The sequence below is a fragment of the Cebidichthys violaceus genome, unplaced genomic scaffold (assembly GCF_023349555.1).
Source record: "Cebidichthys violaceus isolate CVI_PGR_0920_01 unplaced genomic scaffold, fCebVio1.0.p SCAF_24, whole genome shotgun sequence".
Taxonomy (NCBI): domain Eukaryota; kingdom Metazoa; phylum Chordata; class Actinopteri; order Perciformes; family Stichaeidae; genus Cebidichthys; species Cebidichthys violaceus.
In genome coordinates, this window is record NW_027176417.1 from 8,150,626 (window position 1) to 8,170,822 (window position 20,197).

The 20,197-nt window shown below is 41.8% G+C and overlaps 3 protein-coding genes across 4 annotated transcripts; 1 reads left to right on the top strand and 2 right to left on the bottom strand.

Moving 5' to 3' along the window:
- Nucleotides 1-35: 35 nt before the first annotated feature.
- On the bottom strand, nt 36-10,165 carry map3k2 (mitogen-activated protein kinase kinase kinase 2). Of its 2 annotated transcripts, none has more exons than XM_068719598.1 (17): nt 9,872-10,165; nt 7,334-7,406; nt 6,803-6,921; nt 6,515-6,555; nt 6,304-6,403; nt 6,085-6,198; nt 5,886-5,964; nt 5,596-5,726; nt 5,440-5,519; nt 5,203-5,267; nt 5,033-5,125; nt 4,207-4,437; nt 3,982-4,130; nt 3,754-3,885; nt 3,541-3,670; nt 3,290-3,467; nt 36-3,199 (listed from the first exon to the last, which is right to left on the bottom strand). In XM_068719598.1, the coding sequence occupies exons 2-17, from the start codon at nt 7,386-7,388 to the stop codon at nt 2,980-2,982; spliced, it is 1,917 nt and encodes a 638-aa protein (XP_068575699.1). In that variant the 5' UTR covers nt 7,389-7,406; nt 9,872-10,165; the 3' UTR covers nt 36-2,979. The 2 variants fall into 2 exon arrangements, with proteins under 2 accessions (XP_068575699.1, XP_068575698.1); XM_068719597.1 differs by having other exon boundaries at nt 5,868-5,964.
- A 1,086-nt stretch (nt 10,166-11,251) lies between these two features.
- Nucleotides 11,252-14,606, top strand: sumo1 (small ubiquitin like modifier 1). Its single transcript, XM_068719698.1, has 5 exons — nt 11,252-11,375; nt 11,720-11,794; nt 12,091-12,168; nt 12,277-12,348; nt 12,825-14,606. Exons 1-5 carry the CDS (start codon nt 11,364-11,366, stop codon nt 12,891-12,893), a joined length of 306 nt encoding a protein of 101 aa, XP_068575799.1. The 5' UTR covers nt 11,252-11,363; the 3' UTR covers nt 12,894-14,606.
- A 186-nt stretch (nt 14,607-14,792) lies between these two features.
- Nucleotides 14,793-20,160, bottom strand: LOC137878940 (claudin-34-like). Its single transcript, XM_068719465.1, has 2 exons — nt 18,911-20,160; nt 14,793-16,343 (listed from the first exon to the last, which is right to left on the bottom strand). The coding sequence occupies exon 2, from the start codon at nt 16,128-16,130 to the stop codon at nt 15,408-15,410; it is 723 nt and encodes a 240-aa protein (XP_068575566.1). The 5' UTR covers nt 16,131-16,343; nt 18,911-20,160; the 3' UTR covers nt 14,793-15,407.
- Nucleotides 20,161-20,197: the final 37 nt, after the last annotated feature.

Below are 20,197 nucleotides of genomic sequence, written 5' to 3' on the forward strand. Positions count from 1 at the left end.
GAGTACATAAAACCAAAAAAACACTCACAAAAAAGTGAAATAAATATCTTTTTATTGTTTTTCATCGTCATAATTGTAATTATGAACACAGGTGTCGCAATACTCCAGAATTTTGCCAAAAAACAGCAACCATTCAACGGCACCGCTGCGTCTCTCGAGACCCAACCATGCATAAAATCTCCCATTTAAAAAAAAGTAAAATAAAAAATATATATTAAAAAATTATGCGTACCACTGATATACAGATCTGATATAAACAGGCGTATTGGTCACAAACCAATTAGAATTATAAACATGGCTTCTTTAACAATACACAGAGACCAAACATGGGATATATGTGGACTTTGCTTATTTAAAAAAGGTACATTTTCATTTTATACATTTGTACATTTCTTTTTTTTCTTCTTTTTTTCAATCATTTGAATGTTCTCCCCTCCTACAGTCAGAATGCTCAAGGCATTTTGGGCGCAGTGTCCAAATAGCACAATTTGCAGTAAATGCACGTTTACACACACACACACACACACACACACACACACACACACACACACACACACACACACACACACACACACACACACACACACACACACACACACACACACACACACACACACACGGGAGTGGCAGCAGTGGCTTTGGACACTAAAGAGAAACTACAGGTGTATCTTGGCATTTGCAGGTGACAAATACAGTTACTGAGGCGTTAATCCTCGGTGGTGAACGAGGCCATCTGACGGTTAAAAAAAGAACATTACATTCTTGTATTGAGTTCTCTCTCTCTCTCGCTCTCTCGCTCACACACACACACACACACACACACACACACACACACAAACACACTAACACACTAACACTTGTGTAAAAATAAAAAAATAGTCTTTAAAATGTGCAAAGAAAAGGTCGCTGAACGGAGCCGACGAGGAATCGTGAGAAAGCGTCGGTGAGTCAAAGATAGTGCAGAACGGTCTGCCAGTGCTGACGGCCTTCACAACAGCTCACTGCACGCCGCCTCAAACTCAACACAACCACCAACGTTTGCAAAAGGAACTCTCTCTCTCTCTCTCTCTCTCTCTCTCTCCCCCTCCTCCCTCTCCTCCCTCTCCTCCCGGACACGTTCGGTTCTGGAGACGCTCACACTGAGCGGTGAAGGAGTTTTGTTTCTGTGGATCAACAACAAGTTCCTTCAGAGGAACCATGAGCGCAGATAAACGTTCACGGATAGGTGAAGGCTTGATGAGCAACAATATTTTCACCTTTTAAAAAAGGTGCAATCAGTGAAATGTCTCTTTACTGACACCTAGTGGCCGCTGTGAGGAACTACAACAACAAACACTTGATCAGGAAGTCATTTCCTGGTAAACATGATGAGTTAGGAAGGTCAGATCAAAGTATTGTTGTTGGAGACGTTATTCTCCATATTTGTTGATCAGCTGACTCTGAATTCAATAACTCTCTTTGTACCAAACCACTTACAGAGTTAAAGTGTTGAGTACCAGAAACAGGAAAGCATTATGTATCGTACCACAATGTTTATGTACCACGAAACACCCGGCAGCTCAGCAGCACCATCAAGCTGGTTAGAACAACAGAAGCATTCAAGCATACCGAGCAAACAACGTCTTCCTCTGAGCAGACGCGCTGCGGCTCCTTTGTGCCGGTAAAGAGTGACCGACTGCACCTTCAATAAGGTCAGATTCATCTTTAACACAAGCTTCAGATCCTCTGCTGGAATCAGATTCATTCTTTCACTAAACGTGGAGCTGCGACCGACACTTCAACACACCGAGACTCATCACCGCCTAAACAAATAATAAAGGCATTTTAAAACCTAAAACTAGCAAAGAGCTGCGCAGAACTCGGGGTTACCGACGGTACAATCGATCACGTTGAAGAGTTACTGAGTAGTTCTGTTGACGGACGTTGTGGAAGCTCAGGAGGAAACAGAGACACATGTCGAATGGAGCGTTTGTGGTTCGGCTAAAGTGACGAGTTCACATCTGATTTGGCAAAAACAAAGAAAAGAAGCTGAGATGCTGTAAACGTCTTGGAGTGAGCAGTCTGACCAGAGGATCTGTAGCGATGGACACGTTCAGTGAGCGCTCCCTGTGAGCGCAGTCCTCTAGTCCGAAACAGAGTCTGAAACACAGCGTCATGCAGCCGGACCGCCGGCCAATCGGCTGGGAGCTTCAAGTAATGGAGTCGTGGCAGAACAACAGAAGGTCTGAAAGCTGATCCGCCTCTGATCCGCCCTGACAAGAGATCCGCCTGATCTCCACCAGGAGTCCTCCTACAGAACATTACGGCTGAACTGAGCGAACGGTGCAAAGGCAGTTTATCCAAAGAGGCAAAAACAAAACTGAGAAACCTCGTGGCGGAGAACTCAGGACTCACTCACAAACAGAAAAGGCACACGGCGAAGAACGAAGATGGAGGAAGGTCGACAGTAAAGCAGAGGGACAGAGACGGAGAGGAAGAGGAAGCGGGACGAGTGGAAGCTGTTTTCGTCTGCGCTCGTTTCGTCGATAGCAGCGGGCCCAGGTCTTCACCGTCCCTCTGGGTTTTGGCAGGAGACTACATTCTGGGGTCGGGTCAGCGAGATGGGGGTCCAGGGGCATCATCTCCTGCAGGTCCACGACACCGACAGCATCCCGCTCCGACGCGTGAAGAGAGGAAGCGTACAAACATAAAAAAGGAGACTTCAGGAGAGAGTGTCCGCCCCTCCTCGGGTGAGAAATTAAGGTGCAACTTGCGGAGAAAAATGAAATATAAATTCATGTCCTCTATGGCGGTCTCATACAAACAGAGACGGGAGGAGCTCGTACGCACCCCCCACCTGTCGACACACCCCGCCTTCTTTCAGCCGGTTCCTCCTGGTCCACATAGGTCCAGCATGGAGGCGGAGGGGGCGAAGCCAGAGGCCGGGACGCCCCGTCAGGTAAGGCCGAATCAGGCGGGCGGGGGGGTTAGAGGTTCAGGTTAATGTACAAAGATGTGCCTCAGGAGCTCGTCGGCAGACGGACGCTGCTTAGTCTCTACAAAGATCCGTTTGAGGAAGTCTCGGCAGTGGTCCGACACGTGGGCCGGCAGCACGGGGTTGGTGGGCTGGGTGGCGATCTTAAAGATGGCCGCCATGGCCTCAAACTCTGCCCACGGCGGTCGCTGAGTCAGCATCTCCACTACGGTGCAGCCGACGCTCCTAAAGGGAGGAAAAGACGTTTTAAGTGGACCAAAGTAGACCAGCTCCCCTTTAGAGGACTTAAAGTCCAGAACTTATGCGAGGTCTCACCAGATGTCGGCCTTCCTGCCGTACCCCTCTCCACTGATCACTTCTGGACTCATCCAGTAGGGGGTGCCGGTCACCGACATGATGCCCGTTCCTGACAGACAGATGGTCTGCAGCCGCCGACTGGCCCCGAAGTCTCCCAGCTTCACGTTACCCACCGAGTCCCGGAGGATGTTGGCCCCTGAACAAAGACGAGAGAGTGTCACCCGGCTGCAGCTTCCCGTTTACGTCAGATAACAAAGTGTCCCCCTCACCTTTGATGTCTCTGTGGACTATCATGTTGCTGTGCAGGTAGGAAACCCCCTCCAGGATCTGCCGGGTGTAGCGACGCGTCACGTTTTCCGTCAGCGCTCCGTACGACTTCAGCTGGTCCTTAATGGAGCCCTTCAACCACGAAACCGCAGAAACGTCAGCAGGCAGGTGACGATTTATTGCTACATTAAATCCAAACGTAAACGTGAACTCACGCCGGGCATGTACTCCATGAAGATGGAGAGCGTTCGCTCCATCGTGTCCCGCAGGCAGCCGTAGTACTGGACGATCCGCTCGTGACACAAATTCTTTAAGAGCTGGATTTCACACTCTAAAGCGCTCACCTCCTAAATGAGCGGGGAAAGAGAACCTTCATCTTCTCCTGTTCTTTAAGCTACCACACATGCATTCTATCTGATCATCAACATTCCTACGTCTCTCACCTTGCTGGTCTCCGGACTCTCCGGGTCAAACTGGACCTGTTTGACCGCCAGTTCCCGTCCAGTGTCGGCGTCGTAACAGAGGAAAACCCGTCCGAAGGCACCTTGACCCAGGAGCTTTCCCAGCCGCCAGTTTGTTGGAGCGCGAGGAGCTGGAAGATAAAAACATCAGATAACAAGCCGAGACCCGCCGTGCGTTGCGACGGACAGAATCATCAGGCGACTCACAGCGGCTGGGCGGGCTGATGTCCATCACAGACAGGGTCGGAGCGGTCGGGTTGGGTTCGATGTCGCTGCCCCTCCGCGGCCTCCTGGCGGGCCCCGGGGCCTCCTCCAGGTCGGGAGTGAAGACGCTGCTGCCGCTGCTGGTGCTGGGCGACTGATCAGTCGGGCTGAAGCTGACCGGCGAGCGGAAGCCGTGAACCTGCGTTCGCCGAGCACGAGGGAAGGTCTTCCTCCCTGAGTAGAGGAAGAGGAGCAGAGGAGGAGGAGCAGAGGAGGGGGAGCAGAGGAGGAGGAGCAGAGGAAGAGAAGTAGAGGAGAAGAGAAGTAGAGGAGAAGAGGAGCAGAGGAGAAGAGGAGCAGAGGAAGAGGAGCAGAGGAGAAAAGGAGCAGAGGAGAAAAGGAGCAGAGGAAGAGGAGCAGAGGAAGAGGAGCAGAGGAAGAGAAGCAGAGGAAGAGGAGCAGAGGAAGAGAAGTAGAGGAAGAGGAGCAGAGGAAGAGAAGCAGAGGAAGAGAAGCAGAGGAAGAGGAGCAGAGGAAGAGAAGCAGAGGAAGAGGAGCAGAGGAAGAGGAGCAGAGGAAGAGGAGCAGAGGAAGAGAAGCAGAGGAAGAGAAGCAGAGGAAGAGGAGCAGAGGAAGAGGAGCAGAGGAAGAGGAGCAGAGGAAGAGGAGCAGAGGAAGAGGAGCAGAGGAAGAGAAGCAGAGGAAGAGGAGCAGAGGAAGAGGAGCAGAGGGTTACAAACAGAGTGTGGCTCATGCAGCTGTAGTGAAACACTGAATCTTGATATCTAACTTATTCAGCCGTGAGGCGTCTGATAGAAACATAACCCACCATCACTGTAATCCTGAAGACCGAAGGGAATGCCGTATCGCCGAGGGTACGTCCCACCTTTCCCCGACTTCTCAAACACTGGGATGTCGTACTCTGGCGACGAAGAGGAGGGAGATGAAGATCCAGGACCAGCACAATTCACGGGACAACTTTCTAACACAAACATTTACCTGGGAAGTCCTGGTGGTTGTCTGGGTAGCTCTGTGCTCGGGGCATCCTGGACTTAGGATAGTCGCTGCACCGCATGACAACAACAGAAAGAAGTAGATTAGTAGAGTGACTGTAGACGTGCAGCGCATTCAAGAGCTTTATGGTGGGGGAAAATACAACCAATCCGATCTGCAGATGCGTATCATAGCACGTGACTAAAGTACGTGACGGTGTGAATCGAATGTTGGGGTCCTGACCTGTCCAGCGGGCTGTCTAAAGAGGGACAGCTTCCAGACGCAGAGTTTTCTGGACTGCTCATAGACAGCGGGTCCAGCATCTGCAGAAAAGACCCTCAGGTAAGATGAATGTGAATATGAAGAGGGTGTGCCGTCAGTGCGTGGTTCTGACCCTACCTGGTCCATGCTCTCAGGAATGAACTCCCCCTCGCTGTTGATGCTGGTGAAGGAGCCGTTCCTCGCCACCTGCTGCAGCGCGTCGGGAATGTAACCTGGAGGAGGAGAGCTGCGGTCTGTGGAATGGGAGCCTGAGATGGTTGTAGAATACATATTGTGATTATTAATGTCTAATGGATGCACTTGTGTGATCTAGTCAGAAGGTGCATCAGTGTTTTGAGTTTGCTTCATGTGAATATTTAGCTTCAGTGTGACCAGGAGACATTAATCACCGATCAAAGCCAGCATACTCTTCTTGTCGGCGACTCTGAACCCCGTGTTGTCCAGCTCCTCGTGGGACGGCAAGAGGTCCATATTGGAGGAAGAGTTCTGGAGAAACAGAGAAGTCCGGACACTTAACTTCTTGTTTTGTACCTTGTTATCAGTTTCACGTTGCGACAGTCTAAAGAAACACAGCTTCAGAGTAAAGCTAATCTGGGAGCTGCTCACCTGAGAGGAGATCTGGAGCACCAGGAGGATCTTCAGGCTCTTCATGTGAACACTGCGATCCAGCAGCTCCACGGCCTTGTCTAGGTCGTCCTGAGTGGTCAGCGGAATCACCAACTGCAAGAAGAAAACACAACTTTTAAAATTCAATACAACTACGGCCTCACGTTTCACTTCGCATGCTTGCCAAACGTCTTCACGACGTCTGTGAAGGCTTCAGACCTCATTGTTGGTGTAGTGGAGGTCCATCGTCTGACCGAAAGCCACTTTAGCCTTCGCCTTCAGGTCGTCCAGCTTGACAGGTCGAGGGAACTGTAAGATTCTACAGAGAAGAAGAAGAAGAAGAAGAAGAAGAAGAAGAAGAAGAAGAAGAAGGGTCAGACGTCGGAGCTTTCAGCATTGACATCAACACAGTGGTGAAACTGGTCCTCACCTCTTCTCCCCTTTGAACTCGAACTTCACTCTGACATCGTTCTGTTGGAAAGACTTCACATTAGATGAATGAACACATTTTATTGTCTCTTGTTTTTCTAAGAAGCATCCCTGCTTTATAAACAGGTCCTTTTTATCTGGGTTGACTTGCAACATGAAGTATACTGTAATTATAACCAATCTAATGATTCAATTAATGAGTCACAACAGTGAAAGGACAAGAGGCTCTTGCTCCCTAATTTTCAGGGCCATCAGCGTCACTTTGTGGTCTTTCACTGAGTTTCTTTACCTGGTTCTTCGGCGAGGAGGCTTTGGGTTTTCCCAGGTCCGACAGGAACATGGCAGGACGGCTAGAGCGGTGCAGTTCGGCCAAGTCCTGCATGATCGAGTTCAGCGCCTCCTGCTCATCTGAGTGACGACGAGGTTTCAGTTTATTGAACAGATTATATTATAAAAAATGACTTTTGTTTGGTCATAAAAACACCTCACTGCTAAACAGAAAACGTAATGACAGTTACAGTTTAGTGAACACGTGTATGTGTGGTTAGTGAGATTTAAACTCGTGGTCGGATTTGATGTAAACTTTTGCAGGACTCGTATTTCGAGACGTAAAAAATATTTTAAATCCTCTTTTGTCGTCTTTCAAGACCGGCAGTAAGAACGAGTTAAAGACACAGTTCAGGAGAAAACACATTTCTTGGGTTGAAGGTTTGATGAAAGACGAAGCTGGCTCACTGCCAAATAGTAACACCATCTACACACACACACACACACACACACACACGCACACGCACACGCACACGCACACACACACACGTACCCATCATCATGGCACGGCGATTGACCCAGGAGGCCAGGAAAGAGGATTCTCCCATCAAAGGGACTCCTTTCTCCTGCAACAGCAAAAGGACAATATGAATGTTGACGTGCAGCTGATCCACCATCAGAGCCTGAAGCTGCTGAGAGATCAGCTGATCTGTAAGCAGTGACTCTCACAATCACAACAACTGTCAACCATGGTTACTGTTTAAAAAGAGGAACCATTTAGAAATGAAACTGGAACGAAACTGCAACACTACAGACAGAATGTATTAATCTACAGAGAGTCTGTTAACATACAACACTACAGACAGAATGTATTAATCTACAGTCTGTTAACATACAACACTACAGACAGAATGTATTAATCTACAGTCTGTTAACATACAACACTACAGACAGAATGTATTAATCTACAGAGAGTCTGTTAACATACAACACTACAGACAGAATGTATTAATCTACAGAGAGTCTGTTAACATACAACACTACAGACAGAATGTATTAATCTACAGTCTGTTAACATACAACACTACAGACAGAATGTATTAATCTACAGTCTGTTAACATACAACACTACAGACAGAATGTATTAATCTACAGTCTGTTAACATACAACACTACAGACAGAATGAATTAATCTACAGAGAGTCTGTTAACATACAACACTACAGACAGAATGTATTAATCTACAGAGAGTCTGTTAACATACAACACTACAGACAGAATGTATTAATCTACAGTCTGTTAATATACAACACTACAGACAGAATGTATTAATCTACAGTCTGTTAACATACAACACTACAGACAGAATGTATTAATCTACAGAGAGTCTGTTAACATACAACACTACAGACAGAATGTATTAATCTACAGTCTGTTAACATACAACACTACAGACAGAATGTATTAATCTACAGTCTGTTAACATACAACACTACAGACAGAATGTATTAATCTACAGAGAGTCTGTTAACATACAACACTACAGACAGAATGTATTAATCTACAGAGAGTCTGTTAACATACAACACTACAGACAGAATGTATTAATCTACAGTCTGTTAATATACAACACTACAGACAGAATGTATTAATCTACAGTCTGTTAACATACAACACTACAGACAGAATGAATTAATCTACAGAGAGTCTGTTAACATACAACACTACAGACAGAATGTATTAATCTACAGTCTGTTAACATACAACACTACAGACAGAATGAATTAATCTACAGAGAGTCTGTTAACATACAACACTACAGACAGAATGAATTAATCTACAGTCTGTTAACATACAACACTACAGACAGAATGTATTAATCTACAGTCTGTTAATATACAACACTACAGACAGAATGTATTAATCTACAGTCTGTTAACATACAACACTACAGACAGAATGTATTAATCTACAGTCTGTTAACATACAACACTACAGACAGAATGTATTAATCTACAGTCTGTTAACATACAACACTACAGACAGAATGTATTAATCTACAGAGAGTCTGTTAACATACAACACTACAGACAGAATGTATTAATCTACAGTCTGTTAACATACAACACTACAGACAGAATGTATTAATCTACAGTCTGTTAACATACAACACTACAGACAGAATGTATTAATCTACAGTCTGTTAACATACAACACTACAGACAGAATGTATTAATCTACAGTCTGTTAACATACAACACTACAGACAGAATGAATTAATCTACAGAGAGTCTGTTAACATACAACACTACAGACAGAATGAATTAATCTACAGAGAGTCTGTTAACATACAACACTACAGACAGAATGAATTAATCTACAGAGTCTGTTAACATACAACACTACAGACAGAATGTATTAATCTACAGAGTCTGTTAACATACAACACTACAGACAGAATGAATTAATCTACAGAGAGTCTGTTAACATACAACACTACAGACAGAATGTATTAATCTACAGAGAGTCTGTTAACATACAACACTACAGACAGAATGAATTAATCTACAGTCTGTTAACATACAACACTACAGACAGAATGAATTAATCTACAGAGTCATGGTGGCCTCTGCTGATGACAGATGTCTCAATGTTATCCTTCTTTGCCAGACTGACATCCACTTGATGACAGTGAGCTATGACACCACTTAACACATTTATAAAACGAATACCTTCCTATGCAAACCACTGGTGGCTAGCTGGCTAGCTAGCTAGTGAGCTAACACCACCAGTCCCAGCAAAGTTGATACCAACAACACAGCCACTATTACGGCCTCCCGTGGTAGATAATTAACGTTAGCATTGAGTCAACTTGCTAGCCCCGCATGCTAACATTGACTAACAAGCTAAGTGGCTAATGCTAGCCGAGAGATCCTCGTAGAGAGCTAGCTGTCAGGCCAGGGAAGTTGTCAAGCTAATGCTAACTAGCCGCACTAGCTATTCAAGGCTCGACCGTAAAAAGCAACAACTAAACGACCTAATGAACGGTCTGGAGCGAACAGCTTCATCTTCATCATGTTCATCATCTCACCTGGTGGTCGGTTAGATGTGTTCACGTCCTCATCCACAGGGCCGGTGACAGGAGCCCCGCGGATGAGCCGCTAGAGGAAGCAGAAGTTTGTCCTAACTTCACTCGAGTCTGGGCCACTACGACGAGGCCCAGACGGCTGTGTCAGTTTTAGCCCGCTGGATATATCTTCAGGCAGATAAATGACAAGATAACGGTTTGTCCTCCAAAGTATCTCCGTGTCTGTGAGGCAACAGAAAAAGCAAAGTTAACCGACACTTTACAACCTGGTTGACGGTAGCTTCGCTCGCTGTTGTCGCTCGGTCGCGTTAAGCTAACAGGTGTTAAGGAACAAAAAGATACCGGAAGTGTATATATTTTGCTGACAAAATAAAATAAAAAAATGTGTCACGTAGGGAAAACGCATAATTACATATTTCGCCTTTTATGTTGAAAACACTTAACCGGATATCTTATTTTTTAATTATTGTGTATTTGACAGGTCTTAACCCCTCAACAAAAACACAACCTGTGACGTCAGAGACATGTAATAATAATAATTTAAAATAGGTTTTACATGTTTACAGACTGGCTTTTATGTGATGTCGTCACTTTTCTGTTTTATTTCTGTTTTATTTTTATTTGATGATTTTACTTAATTATTTTACTAAATATATATATATATATATATATATATATATATATATATATATAATTTTATTTATTTTATTTATTTCTTAGTTTATTTGTATCGTATCGATTGTCTCACTGAGCTTTTTGTTATTGTTATTATTGCCTTGTTTCTCTGTCAAAGCATTTTGTAAATTCTGTTTTTAACTTTTGTTTTGTTGTATAAAGTTATTATCATTATTAATATTATTATATTCTTTGCTATCACAGTGCACATGGCCAATCAGAACCTTTGCCCCTAAAACTTTGAAATATAGCAGCAATTAAACATTGCATCAATGACACAGTAAACACAGGCATACCATTGACTTTTCAACGGTTATCTAGATATATGCTGCACTCAAAAATCAACAAATGGCAATGTTTCCAATATTAAACCCTATTTACACAAATTTTATTATCCATTAGTGAGTAATTTGTGAATAATTATTATATCAATATCAGCATACCATGTAATAAAATCATTATTTGTGTATGGATTATGCTGGATTACAAGCCTTATAATAGCCTTACTGGGTATTTTTAATTTGTAACGTGCCAGTTTCTAATTAACATAAATATATTTTGAGATATCAATGCATTGTTTCAGGTTTTCACTGTATACTTGTCTTATTTTGAAGGAAACGAGTCACGTCCAGTGATCCACACTCCAGACCAGTTGGTGGCGGTTATGCGCCAATTCGTTGTTTTCCAACCGTCACTAGACCTCAAAAAAGAAGTAGAAGAAGAAGAACATCTCACAACATCAAGCTGATAGCTGCGATTGGAAGCTCGCGGTAGCTGCATCTATTGTCACTCATTTTAACAGCATAAACAGAGAGGAAACATGTCAGATACGGTAAGATACAAACACTAGAGAGTCTGTATTGTTCATAGTCTGCCTGAAATTTAAAAAGTGACACATTATAGTGTGTGTGTTTGGCTGCTAGCTCGTTTCTGGTTAAATAGCATGCTAACTGATAGCTCGTGTAGCTTCAGGCCCAGAGCTACATGCTTATATAGCAGTTTAGCTCTGCGGCTTAGTTTCAAAGTTCAGCTATAAAACAATCAGCGATACCAGAGTTTTGAGGCCGACACATTCCCACATCTAATAACTGTGTTGTATCAGCGACAGTAAGCCGTCGGGCCTATTTGTGATGTGTGTGGCGTTTAACTGTTTTCTGCTGTTTATTTGTTTTTTAGGAGACAAAACCATCCAGCCAAGACGGGGGGGACAAGAAGGATGGAGAGTACATCAAACTAAAAGTGATTGGTCAGGTGTGTATGCATGCAGGGACGATGGATGTGTCTCATGGACCATAACACAGGAGTATTACACACTGAACACAAGTTGTTGATGTATTATTGTGTAGGTTGTGGTTACTGCTCTATAAGTACCTCTGTGTGTACGAGTGATTTTAACATACACAAAGCTATATTATTTAAACTGTCTCATTTTCTGTAAGTGATTTGGTTTTATTCAGATGTTGCTTTCTTTGGCCTTCTTCCAGTAATGTTGTTATTTTGCAACAACAGAAATGTGTCATAATCATTTCTTCTCTCTCTGCCCACAGGACAGCAGCGAAATCCACTTTAAGGTTAAAATGACGACACATCTGAAGAAGCTGAAGGAGTCTTACAGCCAGAGACAGGTCTTTGGTTTTTTTAAACTACTTCTAACTAGATTTTGAGTCTGAACGTTTTTTAAAGACAGCACCAGAGGCCGTCGTTTCAGATTGGTGTTGTTTTGTTTCTTAAAGGGAGTTCCAGCAAGCACGCTACGGTTTCTGTTTGAAGGACAGAGAATCGCAGACAACCAAACTCCGAAAGAGGTAAACCTGTCTCTCCTCACTTCAGCATCCCTTCAGATGAACTTCTGTTGCTCCAGATGTCTAGTCTCCGGACTAGCCCAAGGTTTCTTGGAATGATTAACTGCAATCATGACTATCATGTCTCTCCAGTTTACTCTGCTATATTTTATGATCATGATTACTGTATGTTTGGCCTCTTACATACATTTGTGATATTCTCAACTGCAAAATATGAAATGCTTTTTCTAAAGTACTTTTCTCACAACGTGCACCACATACTTCACATTTAAAAGAAGAATAAGAGCACATATATTCACTAGCAACACACCAAAATCAATATCAACATGTTGAAAAAGTTTGCAAAAAAATTGCAATTCTGCAGCTGTAATTGAATACATAGAGGGGGAGATTAGCAGTAAAATATTTGTCAGAAGAATACAAGAAGAAGATGTTGTGTTTTTGACCCAATGTGTGTCTCCTCTGCTTGTCCATGTCAGCTGGGGATGGAGGACGAGGACGTCATCGAGGTCTATCAAGAACAGACTGGTGGACTTTGGAATGATTAAACCTCCTGCATTTCTACATTTATTTTTTTCTTATTTTGTATTTTATTTTGTATGTATGTATGTATTTTTGTTCAGTTTCAAACCATCTGGATCAAAAGCGACTCTTATCAGGGCTTCCATGTTTGAGGAAAGTTGAGCAGACGGAGGAGAAGGACAGCGGGTCTAATATCTCCTTTTTTGCCTTCTAGAATTTAGCAATTGCTCCGCACGCTGTTTTGGAAATGATTGTAATAACCGGTCTAGTTTAAATAGTTCAATTCAAATTTGAGAATCTCAAGATGTGGTGTCCTGTGTTGTGACGCTGTGCCACTTGGTTTGGTGCATTCTGGGATGATTTGACTACTCTAGAGACATGAGAACACACGGACCACTAAAGTCCTTCTTTCCTCTTCAGGTTGAGGAGTCTGAAGCAGAGCTGGGTCTGCTGAGCAAATCGATTTTTGGATGCACTATTCCTTTAAATCGGTGTTTGACTCGCAGTGATTAAAAACCATCTTTTTCTCCTTTACAGGACGTTGATAAACAATTCGCTCCTCTTCATTTCTGACACACAGCTAGATGTCAGGGATACAGTCGGGCGGTTCAGTCCACACATCTTCTGTCCAACATTCAGGGCATTCATAGACGTCTTTACACAGAGAGTCACTACACAGATCATGTGCTGATACACAGCTGGACCACGGGTCAGTCCCTCTGTCACTTTAACCGTCTGAGCACCACACTTAAAGGAAGGAGTTCGTCGACATTTGTTTTGGAATGATTTGCATTTACAGCGTGTGTGTGTGTGTGTGTGTGTGTGTGTGTGTGTGTGTGTGTGTGTGTGTGTGTGTGTGTGTGCCTGTGTGTGTGCCTGTGTGTGTGCGTGTGTGTGTGTGTGTGTGTGTGTGCCTGTGTGTGTGTGCCGTGTCAGAGGAACTGCCCCGTCATAAAGTTGTAAAAAGATGATAATAATTGACCGATGCGGTAACATTTGAGATTTCAGAGACACATTTGAAATGATATTTGTGCTTTACTTGTGTATGTTGTATTCAGTATTAGAGTGTGTTTGATTGATATGCCATATGTATCTGCAGTGTCGTCTTTTCGTTATATTTGAGGGGTTGATTCTGTAACGATATATATATAAATATATATACCCGATATGGAAACGTTTTTGCTCGCTGACAGTCATGCGGTGTTTAAGCTCAGTCTGTTCAGACAGTCCTCTATGAACAGGGATGTGTAGTTCTGTGGTCTTTTAAGCTTTCCTTTGTGTTTTTGGAAAGAGTCTCTGTGCTGTCTGAAGTTCCTCCAGAAGGTTAGGATCATGAGCAGCCCCACACTGACCAACAAACACTCGAGCTGCAGCGTGTGATGGTGGAGCCACATCTCTGGGACTCAATACAAAGTCATGTCAGCTGCCTCTACTGCCATACATTGGGTTCTTCTTCTCCATCAACGGCTTCTTTTAAAGGAGTGATCCTTTTCTAAATGAAGCGGAGCATTGGTTGTGCTCTTGTCATTTCTCCGAGGTGTAAAGTAAAGTAAGAGATTTACTGTTCATCATCTTTCCTTTGGTGCGTCGGTGAACAGGAAGGGCTGTGATCTGAGCCATAACACTGACCCCAGTGAGGCGACGGGCCTGTTCATCGCTAGAGGAACGTTGATACAGATGGTTTGAAACTGTGGAGATGAGCTTGTTGCTTTTTTTTGAATAAAATATTTAAGAAAATACTGCCGAGTGCTTTTGTTCTTAGTATTCACTGAAGTTTCAGTTGAAGGAATGTAAAAGTGTCCGGATCCAGCAGCTTCACATTCTACTTCATTCAGTTACATTGAAACTCTTAAATTAAAAGTATCAGATGGAAGTATCTAAAAGCTTAACGTGATCATTGAAATACACTGAAAGATTCTTCTACATTTGATTTTGTATCTCTTTATATCAGTTAAAACAGCTGGTATCCTATTATATATATATATCCTTTTATTTATATATATATATATATATATATTTATATATATATATATATATATATTGAATTATTTAGATAAACAGCCACATATACATGCATCCTCTCATGTATCTCAGTCCATAACATATTAACATGTTAGCATTTAATACAACAGCACTGAAGCTTTAAAATTCATATCTGAAAACTTTACGCTGAGAAAGCATAAATCAGCATATTGTGAGAGCGTTGTATATCGTTCTCTGGTTCCACATCATGCATAAACAAACAAGCAACAACAAATAGTGAGCAACTTCATCAGAGGCACTGAGTGTGTTTGCTGTCATTCAATTCATCCTCCACCAAAATCAGATGAGTCACTGTAAACAACTAGTGAGCTGTACAATAATAACAATAACAATAAATCAGGTATAATGCATGTTGGAAACCAGAAGCGGATTTACAAAGTGCCTTTTTTACTTTTCTTTCTTCAGTTCAATCTCATTTTGCAAATGAAAGTATTTCAAGTTGGAATAGTTTCCTCTGTGAGTTCATGAGTTCATGTTCAAACATCCCAACAGACGCGTCACAAGTGTTCGTGAGACTCAAACGCTGGGTTGTCTTTCCCGCCAGCCCCCCCGCTGTCAGTCACTGATTGTGCAGGTAATGACGAGTCCAGGCGCCGCGACCTCACCGGTAACCTGTACGTGCAGAAAATAATCCCAGAGACAACCATGAGGACCGTCCCCACCACCCCGACCCCGATGCCGCACCCCACATGTTGAGAGTCTGGAGCCTGGGGCATCTTAAACTCAGGGGGGAAGTTGATGGTCTGATTGGTCACCACTGAGCTCAGGTTCCACAGGAGAGGAATGGTGGACATCACGGCCGCCGACAGGCACAGAGCGCCGGCGGTGAAGAACACCGAGCGGATTGAGGAGCTCTTCTCCATCCCAAAGTAAACGTTCCTCAAGGCGTAAACACCGCCAGCGTTCCCACTAAGCCCCACCAGCAGAGACAGGAGCATGAGAACCTGACCCGCCACGATCTCCGGCGGCGTGGAGGCCTCAGTCGGGCTGATGTACCTGCAGTGCATGACCATAAAGCCAGGGGTCACATGGGTGTGGCTGTTGAAGCAGGCCCGCCAGATGCCCACCCAGGCTACTCCGGAGCTGATGAACTCCCTGTCAGAAACCAGCCAAACCCTCCACTGGATGAGTCCAAGCGCCACGGCGGTGAGCGTCCAGCCCACGCAGCCCAGCCCGAGGGCGCCGAGCTGGGCATGGCCGGTGTGAGCCAGGTAGGTCATAGCAGTGGAGCCACGACAGAGCGTCAGGTAACCAAAAAAGTCCTGCTCAAACTGGGCGTCATGAAGAGATCAAATCCAGCTGGAAGGTTCAGAATCACACTCCGTGTCCAGCAAAAGAGGCCTTCCTCTGTGGCTGCAGCTCTGCCTCCTCTTTGACTCCCTCTGATGCTCTTTGTCTTCTGGGTTACCTGGCAAACGAGCACCTGCAGCTCCCTGTGAGAGGACACAAACACACACAGGTGTCCACGTATGAAGGCTAAACATCTGATTGTTCTCAAACTGTTGGTGCATCAGTTGTATGAAACAAACCACATTAAAAAGATATTTAACATGTGATCTGACAATCTGACAAGCTGAGTGTCATGATTGTTGGCATCATGAGAACAATAAAGCTTTAAAGCTTCACAGTTGACTATCACAGTAGTTCTGTTCTGTTATGTGAATCTAAAAATCTAATTTCTCACAAAATCTCGGGGGACAACGACACTTCTACAGGAGCAGTTTTATTTGCTCAAGATTTATTATGGCTGGTTTGAATTTTAATCAAATATGTTTCTTACACTGCAGAATGTCCATGTTTGTTCCTCAACTTCTGTTGTTTGATGTTCATAAGTCTGAGGTGTTAAATAACCAAACACATGTGCAGGATCCACTGTCTGCTCTTGGTTTGGTCTCTGGTTTTTATGCATCAGCTAATTTGTATTATTTCTGTCTGCTCATGTGCAATCATTATTGCATTCTTAATTAATACTGCATTTATACTATATATTTCAAGACATATTCATGTTCTTATTTATTTATTTGTTATGCTTGTGTGTGCCTGATGCACATATTTCTTGTATTTCTCATTCCTTGTTTCTGTTATTTACTTTTATTGTAAATATATATTGTAGCATTATGTACATCATTTACTTTTCATTTTACATAGTCCTTTATTTACATTTTACGTAGTCCTTTATTTATATTTTACGTAGTCCTTTATTTATATTTTACGTAGTCCTTTATTTATATTTTACGTAGTCCTTTATTTACATTTTACGTAGTCCTTTATTTATATTTTACGTAGTCCTTTATTTATATTTTACGCAGTCCTTTATTTATATTTTACGCAGTCCTTTATTTATATTTTACGCAGTCCTTTATTTATATTTTACGCAGTCCTTTATATTTTACGCAGTCCTTTATATTTTACGTAGTCCTTTATTTATATTTTACGCAGTCCTTTATTTATATTTTACGTAGTCCTTTATTTATATTTTACGTAGTCCTTTATTTATATTTTACGCAGTCCTTTATATTTTACGTAGTCCTTTATTTATATTTTACGTAGTCCTTTATTTATATTTTACGTAGTCCTTTATTTATATTTTACGCAGTCCTTTATTTATATTTTACGCAGTCCTTTATTTATATTTTACGCAGTCCTTTATTTATATTTTACGCAGTCCTTTATATTTTACGCAGTCCTTTATATTTTATGCAGTCCTTTATTTATATTTTACGCAGTCCTTTATTTATATTTTACGCAGTCCTTTATATTTTACGTAGTCCTTTATTTATATTTTACGTAGTCCTTTATTTATATTTTACGTAGTCCTTTATTTATATTTTACGCAGTCCTTTATTTATATTTTACGCAGTCCTTTATTTATATTTTACGCAGTCCTTTATTTATATTTTACGCAGTCCTTTATATTTTACGCAGTCCTTTATATTTTATGCAGTCCTTTATTTATATTTTACGCAGTCCTTTATTTATATTTTACGCAGTCCTTTATTTATATTTTACGCAGTCCTTTATATTTTACGCAGTCCTTTATTTATATTTTACGTAGTCCTTTATTTATATTTTACGCAGTCCTTTATTTATATTTTACGTAGTCCTTTATTTATATTTTACGTAGTCCTTTATTTATATTTTACGCAGTCCTTTATATTTTACGTAGTCCTTTATTTATATTTTACGTAGTCCTTTATTTATATTTTACGTAGTCCTTTATTTATATTTTACGTAGTCCTTTATTTATATTTTACGCAGTCCTTTATTTATATTTTACGCAGTCCTTTATTTATATTTTACGCAGTCCTTTATATTTTACGCAGTCCTTTATTTATATTTTACGTAGTCCTTTATTTATATTTTACGCAGTCCTTTATTTATATTTTACGCAGTCCTTTATTTATATTTTACGTAGTCCTTTATTTATATTTTACGCAGTCCTTTATTTATATTTTACGTAGTCCTTTATTTATATTTTACGTAGTCCTTTATTTATATTTTACGTAGTCCTTTATTTATATTTTACGTAGTCCTTTATTTATATTTTACGCAGTCCTTTATATTTTACGCAGTCCTTTATTTATATTTTACGCAGTCCTTTATATTTTACGCAGTCCTTTATTTATATTTTACGTAGTCCTTTATTTATATTTTACGTAGTCCTTTATTTATATTTTACGCAGTCCTTTATTTATATTTTACGTAGTCCTTTATTTATATTTTACGTAGTCCTTTATTTATATTTTACGCAGTCCTTTATATTTTACGTAGTCCTTTATTTATATTTTACGCAGTCCTTTATTTATATTTTACGCAGTCCTTTATTTATATTTTACGTAGTCCTTTATTTCCGAGATGCAGTTTAAATAAAATCCCAAAATATAGAATAAGGAATAATAAACCAAAAGAAATGATAAATCTGACACATATGCTGAGTATATTACTGGTATATTAAAGATTAAAGCATGGCAGGTAACAAACTCTTCGTCTTGTCACGTACCTGAGTGATGTTTTGTTGAGCTGAGCCTCATTCAACCTCCAAGACTGAAACCCTGTTTGAGGCTCAGACGCAGCAGTGCACTTCCTCCTGCTGCGGCCAATAACCTAGATACAGTTTCCCGTCACATTGTGAAACTGCAAATGATTGACAGAACGTAAGCTCTGATGGAGAGGCAGAGTGTCACCGTTTCCTTTTATTGCCCTTTTTACAATTTCACCTGGTGTATCGATAAGTGCTCAGGGATCCAAAATTAGATTTGTTTTTTGTTCTTCCTGTTGAGGGCCATTTGCAGATATTAAATAATGTGATTTGTTCTAGAAATGTACGAATGATCTAGTTCCAAAGAGAGTAAATGAACGTTGTTAACATGCGTTTAAAGATCAACAAAGAAGTTAGTTTGTGAAAAGTTTAATTTAACGGGTGACCAGGTCCTCTTGTACACAGGCTTGTAATTTGACGATATAATGTCAATATATTACTTAACTAGCATTTGTCAATGGGCAGGTAAAAACAGAATAAAATATGATATCTAGTTTGAAAAAGCAATAAAACTGCATCATTTTCACTTAGATTGCAGTACAGTGCAGGTGGAATTCTGTCAATTCTAAAATGCCAGCACCAGTTAAATCAGACCTGAAGGCAACATGAAACACAGTCCAGTGGAATAAAACTGGGTGATGATGCCAGAATTCTTCCCCTGTGTGTGAAAGCAAAGAAAAACGAAATATGAAAATAACTTCTACTACATTTACAAGACATTCATAACACAAGGCTTCACAAGGTTATTCTACTTCAGTGTCCATCAGCCATAACTAAAAGATGAAGTCATTGTTTGGGATATAAGTGTATTAAAACATTGTGTTTACCGGTCCTTATTCCGACACGCTACGCTCCGTATAAAGCTCCTGATCCTTCACCCAACAGGGCCGGAATAAGGGTAAGAGGCTGTTGAGCAATAGACTCAAATACGTCATCAGAGATCTTCTGCGTCTGTATTTCACATGATTATGAAAGACTAAAGACAAGCGGACAGTGAAACAGATCCTGAGACCAACTCTAAAGATACATGTACGTATTTAATAGGAAATCAAAGTTTAAGTGTGTGCTCCTCAGTGATAGCTTGTTATCTGCTCTAAAGACTTCTCCCTGTTCTGGTATCAGATCTGGGAATCATCTCCGTGTCTCTCTCCACTCCCACCTGCCCAACCAAAGCAAACACTATAAACACTACGTTTGTCTGTTTCAAAGGTTGCAACTGGACCGTAAACTGAAGGCTTGGTTTGCTCT